This window comes from Ricinus communis, chromosome 5 (genome assembly GCF_019578655.1).
Source record: "Ricinus communis isolate WT05 ecotype wild-type chromosome 5, ASM1957865v1, whole genome shotgun sequence".
NCBI classification, from domain to species: domain Eukaryota; kingdom Viridiplantae; phylum Streptophyta; class Magnoliopsida; order Malpighiales; family Euphorbiaceae; genus Ricinus; species Ricinus communis.
Genome location: NC_063260.1, coordinates 25,221,884 through 25,244,468, shown reverse-complemented (window position 1 = coordinate 25,244,468; position 22,585 = coordinate 25,221,884). Strand labels below are relative to the sequence as shown.

The window sequence follows — 22,585 nt, the reverse complement described above, 5'->3', positions numbered from 1 at the left end:
AATTAGAAATTATTTTAGTTATTTTTTAAAATTATTTATTCAAGTTATTTGTAGATTATAAATTAATTTTTTAAAAATTAGTAAAATTATATTTTATTTTATTTTTGCAAAGATTATCACTTTTCATTTTTTAAGAGAGACACTCTCACTCCCTCGTATAATAACTAATCTGAGCCATAATAATAATATTTTAAACTAAATTAACCCAGAAGTCAAACAGAGCCAAATTAAGCTTGATCATCAGGTTTGGGAGCCAAATTTAACCGCAAAATTTCAGACCAGTGCTTACATATGCAACGGAGATAACATGTGAAATGAGATGTTGTTTCAGGGCCCATATCAACCATTTTGGCATTTTCATTGATGCCAATTGGCCCGTTTTGAAACCTTTGTAGCCGCAGGAAATGGAAAAGACTTATTTTAGAATCAAAATTTAACCTTATAATATGACAATTTCCGAGGATAGATAAGACAGTTCAGAGAGACGGAGAGAAGAGAAAAATGAAGCTCAAAGTATATGGAGATCGAATGTCCCAGCCATCAAGGGCAGTTCTCATCTTCTGCAAGTAATTTTCTATCTTCAAGTTCATTGCTTCTTTTTTTTTTGGCTCAATTCTGTTTATTTTGCTCTTTGGCTGCAAATTAAAAACTGAGTTCTTGTCTTTCTCAGTATAACTCGTTTGGGTATTAATTTACAGAGTAAACCGTATAGACTTTGAGGAAGTCAGAATTGACATAGCCAACCGCCAGCAGTTATCTCCTGAATTCAAAGGTATCATCTTTCTTCTATAACTAATCATATAGAAACATGCTATTATTCTATTTTCATTAAATTAAAACAAATCACGAGATCATTAGCTGTTTTATCATGTGTAATGAAAGCAGTAAGCTAGTGACACACTTGTGATTCCTCTTTCTCAATGTTGTAATTTCAGATATTAACCCTATGGGAAAAGTGCCAGCTATAGTTGATGGAAGATTCAAGCTTTTCGAAAGGTGCTTAAAAATAATCTTTCTTTCACTCATTATGATGATCAGTTAAGTTTTTGTTTACTCCATTTTTACATAGCAATTTAGTTTGTTTAATTGTTCTTTGCAGTCATGCAATCCTTATCTATCTTGCTTGTGCATTTCCTGGAGTTCCAGATCATTGGTAAGTATAATTGCTAATGTCCTATCGGGTTCTCTTTTACGTTTTATATGACAGTCAGCTTAAAAAATGTAAGTTTCTCTCAGCTGGAGATACATGATACAGACTTTTTAATGTAAATATGATATCTAGTGAGCACGATCTGAATACCCAACAAATATTTCAAACAAAAGCAAGGAATATAATATGATTTTCAGCTACACTTGTGATCTGTCATTATTTGTCACATCTAGGTGAACTTTATACACGGTTGCTTCACTTTAGGATACAGACAGGAAAAAAATGGATGAATGCAGCCGGATAGTTGTCTGTAGGTTCTAAAACTATGGATTAAATGAAGTTGGTGCCTACATATGACCAAACTAACATGCTTAAATTCCTGAAGCTTGGATGACCATTTATGCCTTTGATGGCTGGAAGTTCAGCATATGTGCTCTGTATCTGTATTTCTGATATCTAATATTGCAGCCTAGATTTAACAATCTTCCTGTTAACACCATAAGGTATCCGGCTGATCTTTTCAAGAGGGCCAAGATTCACTCGGTACTGGATTGGCATCACTCCAATTTGCGCCGTGGTGCAGGTACTAAATACTTCTTTTTCCTGTGTAAGCGTCATGTGCGACTTGTGGCAAGTGGTGATGACTAGAACCTAGATAACAGGATCTCCCTCTAGTTATTCACAGTGTTGTGGGTTCTTGTAACAAAATCATTTTAATTTCATTATTTGTTTTAGGTTATATAAGTGCATTTCACTGAATTTTCTCCTTGATAATGAGCTGGTGTTTTTTATTTTGATTCCTTAGCTGCATTTGTTCTAAATACTGCATTGGCACCTGCACTTGGTTTACCCTTGAATCCTCAAGCTGCTGCTGAAGCTGAGAAAATATTATCTGCATCCTTGTCAAAGATAGAATCTTTTTGGCTCAAGGGAAGTGGGCGATTTTTACTGGGTGGCAATCTGCCTTCCATAGCTGATCTAAGCCTTGTCTGTGAAATAATGCAACTGGAGGTATGTAGATAAGATTTAATAATTTTTATTTCCAGTAATGCACATGCATGAGACAAAGAGCTTTAGTTAAATTTTTGGATGGGCAGATTTCAGTCAGGGTGTGTGCACTGCCCCCCACCCGTGCATTGCGCAAAACCCGCTGTCTGCCCTTTTAAAAAATACCAATCTAGGCACATCCAATCCTACAATCCACCAGAACAGTAAAGTAATACTGAGATAAAAGTAAGGTAGCTCAAGCCACACCGGTGGCTTTTTGAAGGTCAACTATTTGTTTATAGACGACCTTGTTTCTGGGGATTTAGAAAAAGGAATCTTTGTTCTCAATGAAATATGATTGTTTTGGCTAATTAATAGAGATAAATGTGTTTGACTAACCTCCATGCTTTTGTTAACACATGCATTGTCTTATTCTATAAGTTAGAGTCAGTGACTGTCCTCCATTTCATGTCTCTCCATAAAAGAGAGCACAAACCTTTAGTGCAGTTACTTGGAACATATTTCTATTCATTTGCAATTCTGAATCAAAAGATCTCTCTAGTAAAACAGTATTAGTACACTTCATACACTAGCACAAACCTGTATCGTCCATCTGAGAATAAAGTACCCTTGGAGACATCAGTATTTGATACATACTACATGAATTTTTGTTCAAATTTTTTTATCTTGCATCAAAAGTCTATGCATCTTAGTTATTTTCAACAAGCATTATGTGCAATCTCAATGTAAAATTTAGTTTTGGATTTAGGTTTTGGATGAAAAGGATTGTAATCGGATACTCGGTCCTCATAAAAAAGTTCAGCAGTGGATTGAGGATATAAAACGTGTAACGAGGCCTCACTTTGATGAAGTACATAAAGTCCTTTTTAGAGCCAAAGCAAGACTACAGAAGCAGCAGTCAGTGGGTGCAAATGGTGAGACTGAATCTAACTTGAAATCTACATTGCAGTCCAAGATGTAAGAATTTTGTTATGTTTACCATACTTGTTTACACCTATGGATCTGCGGTAGAAACATTTAGCTTTGGTTATCCATTGTGTGATTTGCATTATGGGTAGTTTCTGTCAGGTTGTATCCCTTATAGTTCCTCCTAAGGGATTGAGGTTCTGTTGTGTTGCAGATTGTTTAATAATGAAAGCTTTTTCACAAAAGAAAAGGATGGTAACGAAGTAAGTAGGCTAATTTATATGTTGTCTTAACGCAATATAAATGTGGCCATCGAGAATGCCAATTTAATAAAAGTTCAATTTAACGTTATTTACAATTAACGAATATACAATAGGGTGAAATTAAAATTCTGTTGATTTTTTTTTTCTTTAATAGCATTTTTTAAAGAAAATTAAAAGTATCCACCAATATTGAGAGAGTTACAGATGACATTAAATTGTAAAGCAGTATCTATTTTCAAGAGCACAAATACATAAGTCTCCGATTTATGGATTTTTGATTTAAGAATGAAAAACAGCAGGCAATTAGTCAGATTTACGCCTTCATATTCTTGACATAAACAGTATAAATACTTATGAACTTAGTGCCCCAAAAGTTGTAAAATCTTGAAGGCAAAAGCAGCTGAATTAAGACAATTAATTAAATTCGGGGAAAAAAATGGAGTGATCCAAGTTATGGGTACAAATTAGAAACTTAAAATCACTGGGTCCGAACACCCGGTTGCTGGGCACTTTTCGGAGTTCGAATGGAAAAATTCAAGAATTGAGTATTTAAATAATAAAAATATTATAGTTTACCATTCTGTATCCCGCTAATTCACCAAACAAGCCATAAATCCAGGAATTGTGTGCTTCTTCACTTTGTTTGCAATGTCAACTAGAAATCTGAGTTTAAAATGATGGCCGCTATACTATTCCGTCTTTATTCCGTGTATGCTAAGGTTCTCCAGCTGCGTGGGTCTCTTGTATCTCTTCAACAAGTACGAGCATATAACCAGCCAAGCAGAAGAACCTGCCGCTGCAGCTCCAGCAATCCACGGCGGAAAACGAAGTCCTATTCCTGGGAAAAGGGCACCAGCAGCTACTGGAATAGCAAGGAGGTTGTGACCGACAGCCCAAATACAGTTCAGACGAGTATGAATAAAAGTCTTCTTGGACAGGTCCAACGCAGTTATGACATCTTCCAAGTTGTTCCGTATTAGGACAATGTCAGCTGCCCCTGTAGCACTCTTTGTGCCTGAACCAATTGCAATTCCGACATCTGCTACCACTAGTGCTGGTGAATCATCTACAAAATCACCTACTATTGCCACTACATTGCCTTCATCCTGGAGAAGAGAATAAGGTTGAGAAAACTTGTCACAGTTTTTAAGATATTAGTGGGAGGAAAACAAGTGGAGTCGTAAACCTGATATTTCTTTACTCTCTCTGCTTTACGTTCAGCCTTAGCTTCTGCTATAACAGTTTCAATCCCAATTTCCTTGGCAATAGCATTGGCAGTTCCCTTGTTATCACCTGTCAGCATGATGCTCTGAACCTTCATAGACTTGAGAATGGTAATAACTTCCTCTGTGCCAGGTTTCAGTGGATTAAATATGGCTATAAGTGCAGTTACTTCCCGATTTATTGCAATTAAACACCCTGTCTGAGCCATCCCTTCAGTTTCTGCAAGCATCTCTTCAACGTCAACTGGAATGACAATGTTGTGGTCAAACATCAAGCTTCTATTTCCTATTATTATTTCTTTGTTCTGAACTACGGCTTTCACTCCTCGGCCAATGATGGAGACAAAATCTTGGGCCTCTGGCAAGACAAGGTTCTTTTCATCTCCTCTACATTTCCTAGCATATGCTAATATAGCTTTGGCTAAAGGGTGTTTACTCTTGGCCTGAAAAGGATAGATGGCATCGAGTTTAGCATTAAACAATATACAGATGGTACGGGGCTTTCTTTTCTTCCTCGAAGTTACAGTGAAATAAATTTAGAGACTAAGGATCTAGATGAAATTGCTGGAAAGACCAGCTTCCACTAACAAGGTTGTTAGGTTTAAAAGCATACCTCAGCTGCAGCAACAAGTTCCAAAAGTTCACCAACTACCATATCTTTAGAGTAGTGCGTTGTGCTGACAACCTCTGGCTTGCCAACTGTAAGTGCACTCTTGCTGAATATGATCCGATTTACCTACAAGAAAAATATAAGCAATCAGAAGCATTTCTAGGAGTTGTTGAAACTGAAAGCTCTCAGCATTGCTGAGGTTAAAAGACTGTCTAAATTTGTCGAGCCTATCCAACAACTATCCTAGTTTTCACCCGTCGAGCCAGGGTTTCTAACTAACCTTGCGAGCATTTTCTAATGCTTGGCCGCTTTTAAACAGAACGCCATGGAATGCGCCAATTTCAGTACCAACCATGACAGCAATTGGAATGGCCAAAAAGAGAGCACATGGAGAGGCTATTAACATAACAGATATCCCAAATTGCAGAGCAAGATGAAACCTATCTGTGTTATGTGGCAACCAAGAATCTGGATAAGCCTGAAATTGTCCAGCTAGGAACCAGGCAAGCCAAATTGAAATTGACAAAACGCTAACCTGCAGTGAAGATGGACAACTTTGAAGAAGGGCAAATTTGTAAAGAATAATTACATAAACATAAAATAACTTACCAGAATGACAAAATATTTGGAGAAATTGTCGGCAAACTCCTGCACAGGACCTTTACCCTCCCAAGTTGACTCGACGGGACAAGTGCCTCCTGATCCAACTCTTGTCGCCTTAATTCGCGACCCTCTATTCTCAGTCTCAGTGCCTCCAATCATCGAGCCATCGTTCAGATTTACCAGATGATTTTGTTGCATGAGCCCAGCATCAATTGCTTCTTTGCCAGTCACATTGCCTTCCTCATCTAGAGTCAATAATATTATTGCTTCTAGCGCCTTGTTGACAACTACAGATTTTCTTCTATTTGCAAAAACGTCAAGATACTTGCCCAGGAGACTGAACGCAATAAACATTGAGCTAGTCCCAAAAAAATCATTGCCTTCAAAATCTGGAGAGAAAGCAGCTCTCATCACAGAGTAGACTGAAAATAAATAGACTGTATTTGTTTTTAAGGCAATTAACACATCCAAATTAACAGAGCAACTCTGCAATGCTTTAAAGGAAGCTACGTAGAATTGCCTTCCTATGAGGAACTGCACAGGAGCCGATAGCACCCACCTCAAAATTGCTCCTATAGTCAGCATATTAACTACTTTTCCATCCAATACATGCTTAGTTAATGGGATATACTCAAAAACCATGGACACTAAAAATAAAGGAAAAGAAAACAGAAGACTCCACAGTAAGCATCGAAAATGTTTAGTTTCCTCTTGCATATGACTTCCTCTTCCTTTTCCTCTTGTCCCTTCGGGAAAAATCATTGCTCTGAGATCCCCATTTGCTGTTGACTTAATCACTAGGACAAAACTCCTAAAACCAGGGATATCTTGTTTGTAAGAAATAGAAATTGTGTTGAGTACAGGATCTATGTCTATGCTTTGAACAGCTGGTACAGCTTGAAGGCAGTTTTTAACTACTGCCACTGAATGATCAGTCAACATGCCATCAACCTTAAGCTGCAAATAGTTCGTGTCTTCACCGCTACTAAATATTGTGGCTCGAAATCCAGGGTCATCTGTGGCTTCCAAGAGATAGTTAATGTGCCTTTGAAGTTTTGATTCCTCAGTTGCTATTTCCACTTCAGAATTTTGAGCACTTTGAAATGCTTGCGAAGCTTGTTCAATGGTAAATGAACATGTGGTAGTCAGTCCACCAATGTGCATTTGGTTACCCTGGTCATGTTCTGGAATTGATGTGATCTCGTATGTAGCATCTTCTGTAATCTCATTCTCAGTAATAGACGGATCCTGCCAATACAAAGAGAAGTAATAGCAACACGAAGTTACAACTTAATTGGCGCAATAAATTTTCTCTAATGTGCACACTGACAGTTGTAGCTCTAAAAAGAGGATTTAATCACATACAGAAAAGCATACTGCATATGAGGAAATATAAGTTCCTACAGTCAACAATTACTATGATATGCATTCTCATTCCATCAATTAAAGAGAAGCATGATAATCAACCAAAAAAAAAAAGACTTAGCAGAGAAGAAAATGACCAGTCTTGTAAAATTAAAAAAACTCGAACATGATTTGTCCTGTTATACAAGAACACATGTGTCTTACAAAAAATATTATATGTACAAACACCCAGAAACAAAGAGACACAAATCTACCGTTTAGACTTGCGTATAATCCACCATGCGATTTCTAAGAATTGGAGATCTACATATCTCCTCCAATTAGTCATTTGTATACCCAGAATCTCCCGTGGCAATCAAAAGCGAATTTTCACATATATTTGAAACCAAATGAGGAACAGAACATATATCCAAGAAGCGAATACAGACAGTTGATCCATATGCAAATTCAACAGAGTAATCTATGAAATGAAAAAGAAAAAATAATAATAATAATAATAATAAATCAATATCTATAAGCATGTTTATTGGTATGGATAGGCTGCCCAGAACTAATAACACACTGTGATAGAATCTAATAAAAGGAAGAAATTAAGAAAAAAATAGTCATATATAGAATAGGTAGATCATATAAATACATATTACATTCGTAAAAATAAAATGTAAAGAAAGAGGCTTCCATTTAAAACTATAAGAAAGCGGAAAGAGAGAGGAAGAAGAGAAACCTGTCTGATACCATGCCACTAAATTACAACTCCATCAGTATGAATCTTTTCTACAGTTAAATTAGTTAAACAACCATTCCATCCAAAAGTTTAAGCTGTTATAACAAAAGGGTAGGCTGCTGGTGCTGATTTTGTTAGCAGCGAAACAAAAGCTCAATAGATTAGAAAGATATATAACGATAGAAGGTGCTAAGTAGACTTGCCTTGGCCAAAGTGGAATTGAACAGAAATGGGGCCACTTCTAAAGCCTCCATTTCAAGAGTGTGAGAAGTAAGAGTAGGAGCTGCCATTATAATTGCAGAGAATATAAACTTCTCCAAGTTTAGAGTGGCTGGAGTCACCAGTTCAGAAGTTTTACACTCTGTTAACATTACCAAACTCATTCACCACCTTTATATATATATCAAGAAGGGGAGAGTAGGTAGGTAGGTTGGTCGTTATGTTAGCCATATAAAATAAATTTTTAATAGATTACAGTATTAGAGTGTTGTTTATAAGTTGATGTGGCTGCTATTCTATTATCATCTTTTTTGGGTTAATTACTTTTAACATCAATGGATATTGTCATATTATACTAACAAATTCTATATTTTTAATATTTAATTATGACATTCATGTATTTCAATCTTTTTAAAATTATTATATCATTCTGTTAAAAATATATATTAATTATGAATAAAATATTTGAAATTACGTTTCATAGGACAAATGTTTTAAGATAACTAAATCTTGTAAATTATACTAAATATCTTAACTCAAACATGTAGAAGGAGAACGCATTAAGTAGGTGTGCGCTGAAGCCTGGTGGTTGTTCAAATCAAAATCCTACCAACTAACAAAAACAAATGAGGAATTTGATGCTTATAAATTTAATATTTTAATTTTCCTATTTTTATTCAATTAAGTGATTAAATCTGCTAAAAAATATTTAATATGATATTTCTAACCGATTTTACAAGTTAAAATCTTTGTATGAATTATTTTAAATAATAAATTGATTTAAATATTTTCTTTTAAATGATTTCATTTTTTTTATCTATTTTTAGTACTATTTTTTAAAAAAAATTATTTGTTTCTAAGGAATTAAAAAAAAAAATCTTTTAATGATATTTTTTTCTATCCATTTAAAAAATAAAATAAAAATATTATTTCACCTCAAAATAATAATCATTATAAGAAACTTTGGTCTACTGATAAAGTTTTTTGTTGTTAAAATTTATTTTTTATGGACAGATTATTGATGGAATATAAAAATTATATTTTTTTAATTTACTAACAAAATACCGATGGATGAGAGGAGAGGAAAAGAGAGCTATTAATTTTTTTTAGAAGAAGAGAATTATATTTATAAAGTGATGGATGAATTTAAAAAGAAATAAAAGGATTTAGTCTAACATCTTTATTTTTTAATGTTAAAAATTTAATAAAAGTAGGACAAGGAAAAAAAAAAGAAGAAATAGGAAAACTTATAAGTAAAAAAAATGAAAATATTTAAGTCATTTTACAAATAAATTATTATTTCACTCTAAAATATGCAAGAGACGATCCAATATATATAAATTAGTAAATTTAGATTCTTAATTAAAAAATAATTTAAACATTAAAATAAAAAAGAAAAACTAAAAGGTTAAGATACTAATGTTATATGGTTACCAGACACCCATGAGGAAGCACATTACAGTTCTTGTATGCTTCTAGCCGGAATCTTATTAAAAATGGGGGCGTATGGGTTGGTTCGAATCTTTATTGGTATCGAAGCGTATTGGAATATGTAATAATAAAAGATATTTCTGTCAAAAGGGCAAAAAAAGGAGATGTAAATGGCTGAAGAAGAGGTAGGTGACGGATGATTGTACCAAACGTGAGCAAAACATAGGTAGGTAGGTAAGTGGCACGTGGCAAGCGGCAAGCGGCCTCAAACAAACAGTTTCAAGCATAGAATTTAAAAGATGTCAAGGCAAAACCTCAATGCCAAACTCTTAGCAATCCGCATGTGGCACTCCCTGCTTCCTTAAAGCCAACTGCTTTAGTGGTCACGTGTCTTTCATTTTTTGTTTTATTTATAATCTTACTGAATGTTTGCTACATAATATAATAATATTCACCTGAGGATAATAAAGAGATTGCAATTCAAGATTCTTCAATTAATATTTTAATTAAATTACTTTCTAATATATAATTTCTTTTTTCAAATAAAATAACTTTAAAGTGAATACCGGATCCTCTTATGTCTTTAATTCCAGCAGTAGTTAGTTAGTTTCATAGTGCTAAACTTCAATACTTTTATCCAAAAAAAGTAAATCTCTTATAATAAGATATTAAAAATAACAAAATAAAATATTTATCATAAGTATATTACTAGACGTTATAAGAAATTTCATTTCATTTTAATCTACTCAAAAATCATTTTTACTTTTTTTTTTGAAGGTCTATGTTAAATAGATTTAACCATTAATATATTAATCATTATTTTTTGTTTTATATCTTATTATAGAAAATATGATAAAACGATTTAATAATGTGATAGATTTTACACCACTATGTATTTAATACAACTAAAATTAATCTTTTCTAATCACTTATCCGTACAAATTTGTTATTATTATTTTAATTACAAAATTAAATTAATAGATATAATTGAATAAATTTTTTAATATTTAACATTAATTTATAATATTTTTTAAAAAATAGTAAACTAATTATTTTTAAATATATTTTAAATTTTTTAAAATTTTAAAATTTTATTAATACAATAATATTAAAATTACTTTAAAAATATCTATTTGTTAATTTTAATCTATATAAATTCATACTATCAAAATAATTGATATTACTATTTTTTAAAAATTAAAATTTATTATATAATTAAAAAATTAATTTATAATTGAATATAATGTTAAAAATATAAGTTAAGATATTATTTTCTAGAATTAGAAGTGTTATCTAATTAGAAAACTAATTTATTAGTTAATATAATTAATATGTTATTTCTTAAGATAGAATTAGTATCATTATCTAATTAGAAAACTATTTATTAGTTAATATAATATTAAAATATAATTAATATCCTATTTTTAAGATAGAATTAGTATTATTATCTAATTAAAAAACTATTTATTAGTTAATATAATATTAAAATATAATTAATATGTTAAATTTTTAGAATTAGAGTCTATATTTAATTAGGAATGTAACTTATTAATCATAAATTGATAAAAAAAAATTATAAAATTATACATATGTCAAAAATAAATACACATGTCAAAATAAATAAGTATACATGTTAAAATAAAAATCTTATATTATAAAAGTTATATTAAAAAAATTTAAATCTCGAAAATTAATATATATATATATATATTTATATATATATATATATACACAATTATTCACCACTTTTACATATAGAAACACCAAACAAGCCATAGGAAAATAAAGAAAAGCAAAGTAGCAGCAGCAGCGTCTTAGATGCTTCAAGCAACAAACAACTTAAAACTTATTCCTAGATATTGAAAACTAAAATCATCACTCACTCAATCCTAATTCCACGAATCTCAAGGCTTTCTAGCATCTTCGGCCTTTTGTAGTATTTTAACAACAGGGAGCACACAACCACACTGACTGACGAGGCTGCCATTGCAGCTCCAGCGATCCAAGGGGGTAAACGGAATCCAGTGCCAGGAAAAAGTGCCCCGGCAGCTATTGGGATACCGAGCAAATTATAACCCAGGGCCCAAATGTAGTTCAGTCGAATACGAGAAAAGGTCTTCCTGGAAAGGTCTATAGCAGTGATTACGTCCTCCAAGTTGCTCTTCATCAGAACTATGTCAGCTGCCTCTATAGCAATATCTGTGCCTGCACCAATTGCCATTCCAACATCTGCTGCTACAAGCGCTGGCGAATCGTTTATACCATCACCTACCATTGCCACTACATAGCCTGCAGCCTATGAATGATAGAGATTTAATCAAGTTTCAAGAGATTATCACTGTTTGTTGAATCTTAATTAGAGGAAAAACCAAGGTGCATATTATGTACCTGCAACTCTTTTACTTTCTCCGCTTTCTGTTCAGGCTTGGCTTCTGCGATAACAGATTCAATCCCAACTTCCCTGGCAATGGAATTGGCAGTTCCCCAGTTATCACCTGTCACCATGATGCTTCGAACTTTCATTGACCTGAGAATGGAAATAACTTCATGCACACCAGGTTTTAGTGGATCAGATATGGCTAGAACTCCGATTACTTCCTGATCTATTGCTATTAATATCCCAGTTTGAGCCATCCCTTCAGTTTCTGCAAGCATCTCTTCAGCATCAACTGGAATGGCAATATTGTGGTTGATCATCAAGCTTCTGTTTCCTACTATTATTTCCCTGTTCCGGACAATAGCTTTCACCCCATGGCCAGTAATCGAGATAAAATCTTTTGCCTCTGGCCAGACAGGGTTCTCTTCATCTTCTCTGAATTTCTTGGCATACTCCACAATCGCCTTGGCTAAAGGGTGCTCACTGTTTACCTGTTATAAGCACACATCACAAATTCCAATTAATGGTCACCAACTACTGCAAAAGATTAGGACAGCAACAGTTAGTTTAAGGAGAAAAGCATACCTCAGCAGCAGCAGCAAGTTCATAAAACTCCCTGAGAACCATATTTTTGAAGAGCTTTGTGTTAACAACCACAGGCTTTCCAACCGTAAGAGTTCCTGTTTTGTCAAACACTATGCAATTCACCTGCAAGATTAATAATCAGATCAACCAGAATCATGTCTAGGACTGACAGGTGGTGGAAATAATCTTAAAACACAATCTATCAAATTTTAACGAGTATATAAACTTGTAGAAGGAAAGGTTGGATTTAGTACTGAACCTTGTGTGCACTTTCTAATGCCTGGCCACCTTTGATTAGCACACCCTGGGAGGCACCGACTCCAGTTCCAACCATGACAGCAGTTGGAGTTGCTAATCCAAGAGCACATGGACAGGCTATAACCATAACAGAGATTCCAAATTGGAGTGCAAGCTGAAAGCTATCCATGGAATTTGGAATCCAAGATTCTGGATAGCCATGAAATTTTCCAGCTAAAAACCAGGCAAGCCAAGTTGAAAATGAAAGAAAGATGACCTGCAAAATTTAGTAAATTATAGTTAAAGGTCAAATAAATTTGAATCAACTAATGAAATGATAAACTAGTGTCCATAATATGCACTTACCAGAGGTACAAAGTACTTGGAAATTCGATCAGCAAACTTCTGTACAGGAGCTTTAGCCATCTGCGCTGACTCTACAAGACGAACAATCTGTGCAAGTGCACTCTCTGACCCAACCCTTGTAGCCTTAATATGCATTACTCCGTTCTCATTCACAGTACCTCCAATTACTGGGTCACCTTTCCTCTTTGCCACAGGCCGAGCTTCTCCTGTTATCATGCTTTCATTGACATGGCTTTGGCCCCATATAACAAAACCATCTGAAGCTACTTTCGCACCAGGAATGATTTTGATCACATCATTCTTTTGTATCAACCTGCTGTCTATTTCTTCTTCATCAATTACATTTCCTTTATCATCTAGAGTCAGTAGTATAGCTGACTCAGGTGCTAAGTCCATAAGCTTAGCAATAGCCTCAGATGTCTTTCCTTTAGCCAAAACCTCTAAATACTTGCCAAGAAGAATAAACGAGATAAGCATTGAACTAGTCTCAAAGAAATCCGTCCCCATGAAATCCGAGGAGGTAGCAGCTCTCAACACAGAATAGACCGAATAAAAGTAGGCTGCATTTGTTCCCAAGGCAATCAGCACATCCATATTAGCAGAACCATGCCTCAATGCTTTGTAGGCACCTGTGTAGAATCGTCGGCCAATGATGAACTGCACTGGAGTGGATAGCACCCACCTCAGAATTGCTCCTACAGTCAGCATATTGACTATCTTGGTGTCCAATCCATGCTTAATTCCAGGGATGTACATAAAAATCATTGATGTTAGAAATACAGGTACTGTAAAGACCAAACTCCACAGAAACGATCTATAGTATTGCTTAATTTCCTCCTTTCTATGGCTTTCTCTTCCTCCTCCTCCTTCAGGAAATATCATCGCCTTGAATCGCCCAGTCCCAGTTGATTCAATCACTTTGATAAAATTTCTAGGACCAGTCATTTCTGGCTTGTAAGAAAGAGAAAATTTGCGGAGTTCAGGGTCTATATCTATACTTTGAACACCAGGAAGTGCCTGAAGAGAATTTTCAATCATTCTCATTGAATTGTATGTCCATATACCATCAACTTTAAGTTGTATTTTGTCAATGTATTCACCAGTACTAATAAGTATGGCTTCAAATCCTGTGTTGTCTATGGCTTCTAAGAGCTGATTGTAGCTCAACATCTTTGGATCATAGTGAATTTCTGCTTCTTCAGTTGCTAATGCAACTTGAGCTGTTTGTACACCTTGAATTGATTGCAGAGCTTGCTCAACTGCAGAAGAGCAAGAAGTGCAAGTCATTCCATTAATTTGTATTCTGCATACTTGAGCTGATTTATCATTAGTCTCATCTTGAATCAGAGTTGCCTCAAATCCGGCATCTTCAATTGTCTCACGAATGGTTTCTTCCTATTATATGTTAAATCAGAAAGTCATAAGCTTATTGTGTTCTAAAGGCAAAACATGAAGGAACTAGAAACACAAGCTATGTCAGTACTGACCAGAAATCATCACTTTAAAAAAATATAGGAAATACACGATTTCCAGTTATTGAGAGCTACTTCAACTGAACATGTCTAAACTTTCGAATTAAAAATCACATTTTGAATTAGTTAAATATCTACAGCCAATTAATATATTTGTGAACTTGATTGAATAATCTACATATAGCTCCCACGACAATGATTCCCATCCCCTTCCTCAATCCCCACCAAAATCCAAGTAAAGATGTACATATACGGCGTCTTTGCTTCCATGTTCCTAACCTGAAACTACACTGGCTTCAAATATTTTTTCCCAGTCTAAACAGTACATAGACCTGGGCTAAACCTGGCCCAATAATTGTATTAGAGAGATATGAGCTCGATCCTAAAACCCAGATCAGGACATTCTGGGTTTAGGATTGACAAGTCTAGACTCATCCAGAAAGAAAAACCCATGTCTGTTCTTCCACACCAAGACAAAGATTTGGACTCACACCATGTCAGTATCAAAACAAACATTACGTGTTTATCCCCATCAAGGCAAGAAAAAACATAAGCTTGCTTTGTACATATAGTTAAAAATGAAAAGTGAAAAGAAATCACATTTCTGGCATGAACTCAAAGGAGCCGACCTTGTCTTACGTTTTGCAGTTCAGAGAAAACCATCTGAAGACATATCACGACCAGGTGGCAGGTCCATTAATTCACATTAAATTGAAAACATGCAATTTAGAAATTTGTCTGAATCAAAATTCTGGACCATCTAAAAAGGGTTTTTAAAATTCATTCCACCTTGCACTCGAGATTTCTTATTTTATTAGAAAAGAAAAAGAAAAAGAAAAAAGACAATTCACACGATGATCCATCTATTTTATAATTAATAACAAAAAGAATACAAAATCATTTTCTTTATCTTAAAGCATAATGCAATCCCAACTAACAAATCATTTTCTCTAGACCCAAACAACAGGAAGAAAATGAATAACAGAGAAATAAAGAAAAACCCAGAACTTTAACAGATCAACTTACGTTTACAAAAGTGGGATAGAAGAGAACTTGAGCACGATTATTTAAAACATCAACAGCGGCTTCTTTGATACCAGGAAGACGTTTGACAGCTTTTTCAACGGAACCGGCACACGCGGCACATGTCATTCCAATGACACACAACACCGCTTTAGCCTCCGATCCTTCAACGGTTGTTTCTCGAACAGAAACTCCTTTTGGATACTTAGGCATAGAAGGGTAATGGGGTCTCGGGGATAAGTCATGACCTCCGCTTTCATTCCGTATGCATGCCAAAGATAACAACTTTGCTGCCATGGAAGTGACTGATTTTATGATCTTTTCCTGCCAATAAAACTAAGAGGAAATTATGAATATATAGAGAGAGTGTGAGTGTGTGGTGCTTTTGGTTGCAGATAGTGGGAGCAGTGCTTGTTTTGTTATTTGTTCGTGCGAAGAAGAATTTGCGAAATGGGAGGGACTATTTATAATATAAAGTGCCTTCGGAATAGAGAAACTAAATACAATTCAATCTTAAAAATGATTAAAGAAACTAACGGTGGAGAAATTGAAATGATTAAGGGTCCTCGAAAACATTTCCCGATGCCAATAATCACTAATTAATATGACTGCCTCAAATCTAAAAACTATTATTTTATATTTAAAAAAAAATAATGAAGTTTTGACTTTTTGATATTGAGTGCTTAGAATGTTTATTAAAAAAGAAAAGAGGAAAAGATCGAAAGGAATGGACTGCTTGTAAAATATATTATGTTAAATGATAAGGTGGGTGATGTTTGCACTCCAAGCATTTCTATTGGCATTGCAAATTTATTATACATTGAATTAAATTAACAATATCATTCTATATTATATATATACTTAGGTGTTGAAGATATTAGTATTGAATATATTATTACATTAGGCCTAATTATTAAATTCTAAATTTTATATATTTTTAATAATTTTATCTCATTATTTTAAGATTTAAAAGTAAGTGCCCTTACTTTCAATTTGATTTTAAAATAAATTTCACTGCAGTTGAGCACTAATCTTTTATGGTTTTATGTATTGTTTTGTATTGATTTAATAAACTGATTTTCTAAAAAAAATTATAAATTACTTTTCTCATACTTATTTTCAATAAAATATCAAATTCATATATTTTTTATAAAATAATTAAAAAATAAAATTAAAAAAACATCTGGACCAAATATATTTTAAAAGAATGCTAATGACACTCTCTTTATTATCTTGTCTTTACTTTCTTTTTATATATACATGTTTTTTCGTTATTTAAAATTAATTTAAGTTTATTAAATAGATTAAATAAAAATATTATATTTGTAATACTTTTATAAATATAGGATTTTTTTTTTATTTTGAACATAATAAACTTGTGTTAATTTATTTTATGTTCCTCTCACTTTTTAAATTTTTTTCTTTTCACTAATTTATAGATTCAATTGTTTTATTAGTATAATTTTTTAAAAAAAAAAAAACATTTCATTGACTGTATAAATATGAAAGAGTATAAATAATATATATTAGAATCCAAATTTAATAATCCCAAGTTTTCTTGATAATTCTTTTTAATCAATTAAAAATATAAAACTTTTAAGAATTAGACTTCAATTTAGTAAATACAATTATTTTATATAAGAATATTCATTCTATTATTAATATATTATAACATTTAGAAATAAGCTTTCTATTGAAATATCAATGAAATATTAAAATAAAAAAAATTTAATACTTTTATAAGAGTATTATAAAAGTGCTTCTATTATTATTTATTTTATTTAATATAATTATATTAGTTGTAAAGTATTAAGACAAGATAAAGAAAAGATAACAAAGGGAACTGGGAAGCACTGTAACAGGAGGATCTACGGTCGACAGTTTTGTAGTGACTTTTTTAATTTTACAAGACTTTTGATAAAAGACAAAAATAAAAAAAGTCGATATCGGGGCTCTTGAACTGGACTTTTACCGACAAAAGTAATGAATATAGAGTGCAAGAATTTCCATTGCAGAGTGAGATATTAACGCTTTAGTATAAAAATAATTAATTTTCTTTTTTTAATCAGAAGATTAGGCCTCATGAACAGCGGTTAAAAGTTTGATTAGAATATTCATATGATTAAATCATGTAGTTTTATGGATAGAGAGGGAACGCATCATTGCTTGCAATAAGTAATTAGCCGACGACACTATGATGATGATAGAAGAAGAGCAAGGGAAAGAGATCACTGCTGATTATGCAGTTTGTATATTATATGACCAGAAAATAAAGTTTTATATAGTGACTTGAGCCGTTAAACGTATATATACAAACAATGGTGAAGTATTCAGATGTCTCTTATGGCTTTTGACCTCTTACGACACAGGATTTTCAGGTGGAAAGAAGAAATCCAGCGCCGGGCCGGCCCTCTCCCATCAAGGAATTAATAAAGATTAGTAAACAGCTCACTTCACTCTCAATCCAACATAAATAGAAAAAGAGAAAAGGTTCTAAATAATTCAGTGAGAAAAAAAAAATGAATAAAAGGAAAGAAAGAAAAATATCACTGAAGCATCGGCGAAGATATATGTGTTCTTCCTTAGGTGGAAAGCACTTGTATTATATTGGAAATGGACATAACTTATACACATGCACGCACGAGTAAGGATACTGCTATAGGAATAGCAGTGCCATAATCGATCAGTTGTCATGAACACATGGACAACCCTAAAATAAAAGCTTCTGAATTTGTCAACACTCGATACAATTGATGAACACTTTCCTTATCTTTTTATATAAGTGGAAGGACTAATTTAGTTTCCTGATGGAGACTGGTGCATGAGCAGAATCTTTATCCTCTGAAGCAAGTAAATCAGGTTTTTCTTGGCCATGGAAAAACAAACATTTCAAAATGAATTCTACCTTAATATAAATAGCTATGTGCTACTTGAAACAACTCATACACCTCATGATGAATCTTTATAGTTTAGTTATTGCAGCCGGTTGCTAGCAAACTTATAGTCAGTAGCTGATAATTAATAAATACAAATTAATATATTGTCCGAATTAATAATTTATATATATATATATATATCTGATTAACAAAAAAAAGAGATTATTCTTCTTACAAAAAAAATTAATTATTTATCTCCTTTCAAAGTGTTTTCAAATGTAAATTAAGAAAAAAAGTTTTAGTATATATTAAGTATAAACTGAAGAAAAAAAAGCATATGTCTGATATATTTTTTTGTAAAGAAGGATAAAAGGTATATATTTAACAAAAAAATAGTATATATTAAATGTATGTTAAATATCTCAAAATTTTTTTAAAAAAATTGAATGGTAAAAGATTTATATTTGCTAAATAATAGTATATTTTGAGTATCTGAAATTTTTTAAAATAAAATAAAATTTAATTCAAATATTCAATAGTAAACGGTATATGTTGCTAAAATATGGTAAACATTAGGTATCTGTAAAATATCTGAAACTAATTTTTGAAAAAATACGATGAAGGTGAAAAATGAATACTTCAAAAAATAACCGAAAATTTTTTTTAAAAAAAATTTCCCTACTTAAACCAAAGCCTCTGCTGGCATTTCTTGACTTTTTAATCCCTGCCCAATGAATAATATATTACTAAATTCCTAATTTTTCAATTCTTGCTAGTTGTCCAAGTTCAATCTATCAATCTAAAAGAAACATCAACATGGTTTTATAATTATTATGGTTTTTGTTAAATGTTGCACGATATTAGTAAGTCTAGGGACACATACAATTTTATGTGCAATTGTATAATTCTGTGACATTCAATCTAATTGAAGAAGCTATCATATAGGGGTTTGTTTTTAGCTGAGATTAGGAGAAAGGAAAACATTTTCTTGTTGTTATTTTGTTCCTTCTCTAAGGTATCTAAATCGTGTTCGTGTTTGTTCATACATTTGTGCATAAGACTTAAGAGTGCCTAATTATAGATTAGCCTATAATCTTGGTATCACTATCTCGCAAAAATAACATGTGAATAATTTATAATTATAGACATGTCATCTTCCGGTGACGAAAATCTTTTCATCATGGCTACTCTAATCCAATAGCCCTAATGGAATTAGGATACAAACATGGACACACAGTCGGAATAACAAAAAAAGTATAAAACATAATATACTTAAAAAGAAGAATTGTATATGGGACTAAATAAAATATTAAATAAAATAATAAATTTATTCTAGATTCAAAGTTAATTTATTTAGTTATTATTTAACGCAATATAGGAATTCAGTTTAAAATTTTTGAACAGTAATAATGAAATTTCATGGCTAAAGCAAACCTGAAACAGAGTCGGTCATATCAACTAATCACCCAATTACGCGAGATAGATAGGGAGGAGAAGGCTTTACTGCTACGCGATTTGCTGTTCTAGGAATAGCAACAAAATTACAAACGTTAAGATTTTTTTTTTTTTTTTGCTTTTTTCCATAATATTAACTAAGACATTCCCTGATCCTGAGTTGATGAAATCGATAGCTGGCTTAGCGTCAGATTCGATCACCATCTTTGTTGCTCCCATTTGGTGGAGAAGATTCAAACTTTCCTTAATTGCTATAATGTACTGTGGACCACCTGCTTATAGTGTTTCTTGGGTACCATTTCTTTGATCAACAGCAGAATGAGTGAAAAAGAAATCCAAGTCTTTGCTGAGATAGGATATTACCCAAATGAATGTATTTCTGCATTTCCAAATACACCAACACGTCGCAGCAACGAGGGCAAGACACTTACCGCTCCTCAATGGATCCAAATGCTTCTTCAACTTTATGCCACCAGTCCTTAATAGAAAGTGAAACCGATAGAATCTAGTCTGTAAACCACAATGACAGTGACTGCCATACCATGTAGATATTGCACGAGGACAGAAAAAATAGGCTAGTATTTGATAATCTTGGGTGCTGTCGGAATTATCAATTTATTGGGTCGATTTCTTTCGGGTTGGATTATAGGCCGAACGAAGCCCATTGAATTGTTGGCAACTAAATTTCAACTTCTCTGAATCAGCCCAGGATCTAATAAGTAGGCTGAAAGCTTGCCAAAAATAGCCCATATAGTAGGGGTTAAATAAATTATTTTTTTTCTTTAAAAAAAGAAAAGAAAAGAAAGAGGGATCCTTTAGCCACCATTCGTTCTGTTGTTTGAGGGCAAGTTGAATTTTGCCATTTTGCTGTGGGTGGGGTCATGCTCGTAGCCGCCATGGCTATTGGGCGGGCCTTTTGTTTGGATGCGTAAGCGTAAGCGCTTACGTTGATTATGCGATTCGAAGAACCTTAACGCCGCGTGGGTGGGCCTATTTTATTTTGTGTCCCTCCATCCTCGTATGCTAATTCTTAGCTTGCTAGCATCAATATTTACTATATCTCGTGTCCATTTAATTTGACCAATTACTGCCAAACTTGACCATATATTTAATTGCAACATTTTGCTATTGCACCTACAAACTCAAGCTTTGACATAACACTTTTTTACGCTTTTGGGATAATTTTCTGTCCACATTAACCTTAAATATTAAGCCAAATCACATACATTATTGTATCTTATTGTGCATAGGGTTTGAAAAGTATTCCGCAACACAAAATTTATAATCTGCTAAGATCAAAATCTCTTCACAATCTTCCGCTAATAAAAATAACTATTTTTTTTTTTTAATTTATGTCAGTGGAAGGCGACAGAGAAAACAAGATATACTTTGGATTCAAGAAAAAGAAAGTACAATGAGATTAAACTGCTGGATTTCAAGCATTGATTGTGATTTAGGAATCTTAATTCTTTCTTATATACTTGTAAATCTCATTGTCGATTGTGCAGTGTGAATTTATTCATTATAATTTATTAGGCAGATGGATGAACTAATATAATGCTTTAACTACAAAAGCATAAACTTAAACACAGTAAATCAATTAAGGTCATCGTCAATTAGAGGCCATTGTAGACAAAGTGTGACATTTCTTTTTATTTTCTTTCATCACTCAAATCAAGCAAAAAAAATACTCGTTAAACAAGGGACGAGACTCAGATTTTACTGTTGAAATCAAATCCAGCTCTTTATTTCTACTTCACCACCACATAGAAGAAGAAGATTTAGTTTTTTGGTGGAATCGCTAGGGTAAATCAAACTAATAAAAATTCAATTTCCAAATGCTTGGTTAAGGGTGTAAGAGCAAAGGCGTAAAAATAGTAGGCAAAGTGAAGGGGTATTCTTTCTCCATAGCAGTTTCATATTCTCAAGAAGAGAGGATCTGCATACTTCTCTCTCTTTTTTTTTTTTTGTCTAATTACAGATTATTAGTAGTATGGTTGATTACAGTGGTGAATTTTGATTTTTTGATCTCAACAAATCTCCGCGTAACTAACTCAGATTTGGCTTTTGAAAATTGCATCGCTTATTCCATTTCTTGTTTAAGTGTTAATTTGCGTAACTGGCAATGGTTTCAGATGAAAATGAATTTGATAGTTCGTTTATAGAATGGATGCGGCAAGAGAAGTATTAAGCAGAGAAACAGTGATTAGTAGTTGAAAAGTCAAATTTTTTTCTATATAATATATTTTCTTTAGTAGATTTGTATTTCAACATCTATTACAAAATGGTCTCAAGTGTTAATACGTTTAGACGCACCGTTTTTAATAGTCCAAATAAACTTGGCAGTTACAAAACGAGAAAAAGAAAAGGTCTATTATTGATTTCCAATGAAAGCATGGGATCACCGATTCAATTAAAATAATTGGATGAGAAATTTTGTAAAGTATATAAATTTAGCTTAAATTTAATCTTTTGACAAACAAATTATGGTTTAAATTTATAAATTCTAAGAGATTTTTCATTTATTAAAATCTTTTTTTTTTTTTTATAAAAATTCTGTCGTTTTGACAAAAATTATGAATTATTTGTATTATATTTTAAATAAAAACTTATTGTTTTTATGTAAAATCTTATGAATTTTGATTGTATAAATTATGATTAAATTTAAAAAACGCTCGACCCAAACGTACCT

General features: G+C 32.7%; 3 protein-coding genes across 3 annotated transcripts; 1 reads left to right on the top strand and 2 right to left on the bottom strand.

Annotated features, from left to right (window-relative positions):
* The first annotated feature begins 299 nt into the window (after positions 1–299).
* Positions 300–3,314, top strand: LOC8266457 (glutathione S-transferase T1). The gene is made up of 7 exons (XM_002509739.4): positions 300–566; positions 699–772; positions 936–996; positions 1,100–1,153; positions 1,654–1,733; positions 1,956–2,161; positions 2,907–3,314. The coding sequence occupies exons 1-7, from the start codon at positions 502–504 to the stop codon at positions 3,117–3,119; spliced, it is 753 nt and encodes a 250-aa protein (XP_002509785.1). The 5' UTR covers positions 300–501; the 3' UTR covers positions 3,120–3,314.
* A 397-nt stretch (positions 3,315–3,711) lies between these two features.
* LOC8266456 (probable copper-transporting ATPase HMA5) lies at positions 3,712–8,263 on the bottom strand. The gene is made up of 5 exons (XM_002509738.4): positions 5,770–8,263; positions 5,441–5,695; positions 5,164–5,286; positions 4,514–4,993; positions 3,712–4,433 (listed from the first exon to the last, which is right to left on the bottom strand). The coding sequence occupies exons 1-5, from the start codon at positions 6,925–6,927 to the stop codon at positions 4,017–4,019; spliced, it is 2,433 nt and encodes an 810-aa protein (XP_002509784.1). The 5' UTR covers positions 6,928–8,263; the 3' UTR covers positions 3,712–4,016.
* Positions 8,264–11,135: 2,872 nt separating this feature from the next.
* LOC8266455 (probable copper-transporting ATPase HMA5) lies at positions 11,136–16,133 on the bottom strand. Its single transcript, XM_002509737.4, has 6 exons — positions 15,566–16,133; positions 13,068–14,462; positions 12,724–12,978; positions 12,465–12,587; positions 11,891–12,370; positions 11,136–11,798 (listed from the first exon to the last, which is right to left on the bottom strand). The coding sequence occupies exons 1-6, from the start codon at positions 15,857–15,859 to the stop codon at positions 11,382–11,384; spliced, it is 2,964 nt and encodes a 987-aa protein (XP_002509783.1). The 5' UTR covers positions 15,860–16,133; the 3' UTR covers positions 11,136–11,381.
* Between the last annotated feature and the right edge of the window lie 6,452 nt (positions 16,134–22,585).